The 5,674-nt window shown below is 48.4% G+C and overlaps 1 protein-coding gene across 4 annotated transcripts in view; it reads left to right on the forward strand.

Moving 5' to 3' along the window:
- The window catches only part of Anapc5 (anaphase promoting complex subunit 5), a 23,250-nt gene extending 17,900 nt beyond the window's left edge, over positions 1-5,350 (forward strand). For all 4 annotated transcript variants that reach the window (XM_013023113.1, XM_013023115.1, XM_013023116.1 and 1 more), the window contains 6 exons: positions 542-616; positions 1,858-1,979; positions 2,867-2,974; positions 3,054-3,201; positions 3,758-3,920; positions 5,003-5,350. In XM_013023113.1, coding sequence (XP_012878567.1) covers positions 542-616; positions 1,858-1,979; positions 2,867-2,974; positions 3,054-3,201; positions 3,758-3,920; positions 5,003-5,214 — 828 coding nt within the window. In that variant the 3' untranslated portion in view covers positions 5,215-5,350. The remainder of the gene's footprint in view (positions 1-541; positions 617-1,857; positions 1,980-2,866; positions 2,975-3,053; positions 3,202-3,757; positions 3,921-5,002) is intronic.
- Positions 5,351-5,674: the final 324 nt, after the last annotated feature.

Below are 5,674 nucleotides of genomic sequence, written 5' to 3' on the forward strand. Positions count from 1 at the left end.
CAAGGCTAGCGCTCTACCATTTGAGCCACAGCGCCACTTCCGGCATTTTTCTTTTTGCTTATGTGGTGCTGAGGAATCGAACCCAGGGCCTCAGGCATGCAAGGCAAGCGCTCTACCACTGAGCCACCTTCCCAGCCCTGAAAGAGAACTTTTTTTTTTTTGGTCGGTCGTGGGGCTTGAACTCTGGGCCTGGGCGCTGTCCTTCAGCTCAAGGGGAGTGCTCTACCACTTGAGCTACAGCGCCACTTCCAGTTTTCTGGTGGTTTATTGGAGATAGCAGTATCACGGTCTCTTCTGCCCAGGCTGGCTTTGAACCGCGATCCTCATATCTCAACCTCCTGAGTAGCTAGGATGACAGGCGTGAGCCACCAGTGCCCGGCTGAGAACTTTTTTAATATACAAGATTGATTAAGACATTCTAGAAATGGCTCTTTCAAGCCCAAGTCTCAGCCTAGTATCTTCCAGGTTGCTTCGAGGGCAGCGGGTGGGTTGTGCAACCAGCCTGCATTCCATCGCTGCAGTGTGCCTCTTGCTGTTTCAGGGCTGTTTCGCTGCAGCTGCAGAAGTGTTGAAGCACTTGAAGGAACGGTTTCCACCCAATACTCAGCATGCCCAGGTAACCCAGCACACTGCAGTCCTTCCTCAGAAAGGGAATCCTGAGCTAAGAAGCCAGGGCCTGTAGCTCAGTTTCAGAACACTTCCCTAGCACCACGAAGAAGAAGAGAAAAAAGGATGCGTAAAATACCATTTATTTGTAAACATATATAAATGGGAATGACAGACAGTGGAAGGGGTGAGAAGAAATGGATTTACTAGGAAGTTCAGTAAAATGTAAGAGCAGGACTTCGTAGAGCAACATGGGAACTGGTAAAATGGCTGGCTGTGTATTTGTTTTTTGTTTTTTTAACTGTATTTTTTTTTTGTCTTTACTTTTTTGGTACTGGGGATCGAACCCAGGACGTTGCACTTGCTAGGCAAGTGCTTTGCCACTGAGTTACATCCCAGCCTGTTTTTTGTTTTTTTTGGGTCCGGTCGTGGGGCCTGAATTCTGGGCCTGGGCACTGTCCCTCAGCTCTTCAGCTTAAGGCTAGCGCTCTACCACTTGAGCCACAGCGCTATTTCTGGATTTTTTTTTCTTTTTGCTTATGTGGTGCTGAGGAATCGAACCCAGGGCCTCAGGCATACAAGGCAAGTGCTCTACCACTGAGCCACCTTCCCAGCCTGGGTGTGTATTTGATACAAAGATTTCTGTGCTTTTTGACATGCTGTTAATAGTTTTCAAAAATCACCGTCAAAAAACAAAATGTGACCCAGGCGCCATCGGCTCACACCTATAATCCTAGCTACTCAGGAGGCTGAGATCTGAGATCACAATTCAAAGCCAGCCCGGGCAGGAATGTCCGGGAGACTCTTATCTCCAATAAACTACTCAGAAAACCAGAAGTGACACTGTGGCTCAAGTGGTAGAGCTCTAGTCTTTTTTTTTTTTTGGTCTGGTCATGGGGCCTGAACTCTGGGCCTGGGCGCTGTCCCTCAGCTCTTCAGCTCAAGGCTAGCGCTCTACCACTTGAGCCACAGCCCACTTCCGGCTTTTTTCTTTTTGCTTATGTGGTGCTGGGGAATCGAACCCAGGGCCTCATGCATGCAAGGCAAGCACTCTACCACTGAGCCACCTTCCCAGCCCCAGAGCTCTAGTCTTGAGCTGAATAGCTTAGGAACAGGGCCCAGGCCGAGTTCAATCCCAACGACCCACCAAAAAAAGAAAAAGTAAGGATATTTGCTAGTGAGCCGAAATATTCCATTGCCGTGGCATAGCATAGCAATGCCGTGTTTACTTCCTTTCTCCTTCTCTCCTAGTTATGGATGCTGTGTGATCAGAAAATCCAGTTTGACCGAGCCATGAATGATGGCAAGTTTCATTTGGCTGATTCACTCGTTACCGGGATCACGGCGCTTAACAGCATAGAGGGTGTCTATAGGTGAGAAACTGGGGAGCTGCCGCCCCAGAGTGAAGTGAGGTTTTTTTGTTTTGTTTTGTTTTTGTTGATCATGGGGCCTGAACTCTGGGCCTGGGCACTGTCCAACAGCTCTTCAGTTCAAGGCTAGTGTTCTACCACTTGAGCCACAGCACCACTTTTGGCTTTTTCTGCTTATGTGGTGCTGAAGAATTGAACCCAGATCCTCATGCATGCGAGGCAAGCAGTCTACCACTGAGCCACCTTCCCAGCCCTGAAGTGAGTTTTTTTTAATGGTTGTACTTCTATTCCAGTTTTGTTTGGAGTGTGCATTGACTTGCCTTAGGTAAAAAAGCCAAAGCTGCTTTTTTTTCTTTTTTTAAGTTTTTATTGTAGGAAGTAAAGTACATAAGTAAGATGAAGAAAATAACCATCTCTAGAGACAGTCCTGAACAGTCTGACAGCTGTAATTCTAGATTTTTTTCTTATATGTACATATACTCTTAACATATCTGCATAGTATTTTTTTTCTTTTGACCAAAAGTAGATCCTGGCTGTGCACTAGTGGCTCACACCTATAATCCTAGCTACTCAGGAGGCTAAGATCTGAGGAACCCAGTTCAAAGGCAGCCTGGGTAGGAAAGTCCATGAGACTCTTATCTCAAATGAACCACCTGAAAACCAGAAGTGGCACAGTGGCTCAAAGTGGTAGAGCGCTAGCCTTGAACAAAAAAGCTAAGAGACAGTGCCCAGGCCTTGAGTTCAAGCCCCATTACTGACAAAAAATATCAGATCCCATTGTAGTTTTTTCCTTTGGGAGATTACCGTCTTTTTACCTATCACGTGACTTCAGTGACAGCAGTTTTTGAACCTCCACTTAGCCAGTGGTATTACTTTTGATTCAATTTCAGAAAAGCAGTTGTATTTCAAGCTCAGAATCAAATGACGGAAGCACACAAGCTTTTGCAGAAATTGCTGACCTACTGTGAAAAGCTGAAGAACACAGAAATGGTGATCAGGTAAGCGGTGCCCCACGCGAGCCCCTTGTCCCCCAGAGGTGTGGTGAGCATCTTCTCACCCGCCTGTCTTTGCGGCTAGCGTCCTGCTGTCGGTGGCAGAGCTGTACTGGCGATCTTCCGCCCCGACCATCGCCATGCCTGTGCTGCTGCAGGCTCTGGCCCTCTCCAAGGAGTACCGCCTACAATACTTGGCCTCAGAAACCGTGCTGAACTTGGCTTATGCCCAGGTAAGCCCGACTGGGCAGCACTTGTGAGCGCCCAAGCCCGGGTATTGAGAAGGGTGGTGCTGAGCTTTCACTTGTTTATATTGGAGGGGGCCAGCCCGCCACGGAAGCCAGTGGGGGTGCACCTGGTAGAAAGTAGACACCTCCCAGCAACACTGGCTCCCTTGCGCCATGTTCAGTAAAGGAGACTCCTCTGTCATGACCCGCTGGCTCAGAGCCTCCATTACTGCTGTCCTGCTAAGTATATGTTACTTAGCGACCATTTTAATTCCTCTGTCGTTGTCTTGCTCTATCCTTTTGAGTAACTTTCTTAGTTGTTACCTACCCCTAAGAATTGTGACAGAGCTAGTTAGACCCCTTAGGGTCCTCAGCATGAACGGGATCAATGCTGAATTATTCTGTGAAAATAAAACCTTTCTAAATGGCGAGTAGGGCTGTGGTGCCCAGTATAGTATGGGTGTCCTGGAAAAGGGGAGGCAGGGAGCACAGTGGAAAGGAGCCATTGGCGGCCATGGGTGCTGGCTGTGGGTGTGACCATGCTATGATGGTTCTCTTCTAGCTCATCCTTGGAATTCCAGAACAGGCCTTAACACTTCTTCACATGGCCATCGAGCCCATTCTGGCGGATGGAGCTATCCTGGACAAGGGCCGCGCCATGTTCTTAGTGGCCAAGTGCCAGGTGGCTTCCACAGTTTCCTATGATCCACTGAAGAGAGCCGAAGGTAGGAAGCAGTACAGAGACTCCACAAAGCTGCTACAGTTTGCTCCCAGAAGGGTACACGGCGTTAAGTTGGGGGATAGCATTTATGTCTACAGCACTTGTTAGAGTGATGTAACACAGTGAGGGCTTTCACATGCAAGTTTGGCAGGAAGGCAGATGAACAGTTACTCATTCATAAGTGACGGGTAGCCACATAACTAGGCACTTGGAAATGTTAAAACTTCACCTTAGAGGTGCTGGTGGGCTTTTTTGTTTGTTATCCTAATTTCTTTTATTTATTTATGTATTTATTTATTTATTTTTTGCCAGTCCTGGGACTTGAACTCAGGGCTTGGGCACTGTCCCTGAACTTCTTTTGCTCAAGGCTAGCACTCTACCACTTGAACCACAGTGCTACTTCCAGCTTTTTCTGTGTCTGTGGTACTGAGGAATGGAACCCAGGCCTCATGCATGTTATCCTAATTTCATAAAGAATGGAGAATATAGCTGGGCGCCAGTGGCTCACACCTATAATCCTAGATACTCAGGAGGCTGAGATCTCAGAATCATGGTTGAGGCTCGTGGTTCAAGGCCAGCCCGGGCAAGAGACTCCGTGAGACTTTTTTGTTGTTGTTTTTGGCTGTGGGGCCTGAACTCTGGGCCTGGGCGCTCTTCCACTCAAGGTGAGCATTCTACCGCTTGAGCCACAGTGCCATTTCCAGTTTTCTAGTGGTTTATTGGAGTTAAGAGTCTCATGGACTTTCCTGCCCAGGCTGGCTTTGAACCATGATCCTCAGATCTCAGCCTCCTGAGTAGCTAGGATTACAGGTGTGAGCCACAGGCACCTGGCTTTCTGTGAGATTCTTATCTCAAATAAATCACTAGAAAACCAGAAGTGGCATTGTGGCTCAAGTGGTAAAGCACTGGCCTTGAGCTGAAGAGCGCAGGAATAGTGCCTAAGCCCAGAGTTCGAGCCCCATGACCAAAAAAAAAAAAGAATGGAGAATATGAAAGCATTTAGCCCATGTTGAGTAACATCAGATGCCAGGTTTGGGAGGCTGTATGAAGAATTTAATGTGTGTGGTGTTTCTCACTATCTGTCAGCTCTGGAGTCTGCCATTGAGAATCTCAACGAAGCCAAGAACTATTTTGCAAAAGTCGACTGCAAAGAGCGAATCAGGGACATTGCCTACTTCCAGGCCAAACTGTACCACGTCCTGGGGAAGACGCAGGAGAGGAACCGGTGTGCCATGCTCTTCCGGCAGCTGCATCAGGAGCTGCCCGCCAACGCGGCGCCCATGATCAACCATATCTAGAGGGGGCATTCCTGATGGTGTTGTGCGGGGCTTCACGCACCCCACTCCCACCCCCACCCCCACCCCTACCCCTGCTGCACACTGGTTGTGGTGGCATAACTGTCTTGTCAGTAAACTGCATTGTGATGAGCTTGTCTCACTTTGTCACTAGTGAGTATTTCGTTTCCCTCTTCTTAGAGGATAGTCCAAGATGATGCTTTCTGGGTAGAATTGCCAAGGTCTTTATAGGAATTGTGTACATTCTGTTTTTACGGAAACCTCTTGACCTCACATTCACAGTCAGGAACTCCAGGGAACGGGCAGAGCTCTCCATGGTCCCTGTAGGTTTTTTCTTTTGTAGTGCTGGGGGTGGAGCGCAGGGCCTTGCACAAGCTGGGCAAGTGCTTTTCCACTGAGCTCTGACTGCAGCCCCAGTGCAGGCCTTGCTGAAGCTTGGGTTTCCCTCTGCAGCATGCCCATG

This window comes from Dipodomys ordii, unplaced genomic scaffold (assembly GCF_000151885.1).
Source record: "Dipodomys ordii isolate 6190 unplaced genomic scaffold, Dord_2.0 Scaffold66, whole genome shotgun sequence".
Classification (NCBI taxonomy): Eukaryota; Metazoa; Chordata; class Mammalia; order Rodentia; family Heteromyidae; genus Dipodomys; species Dipodomys ordii.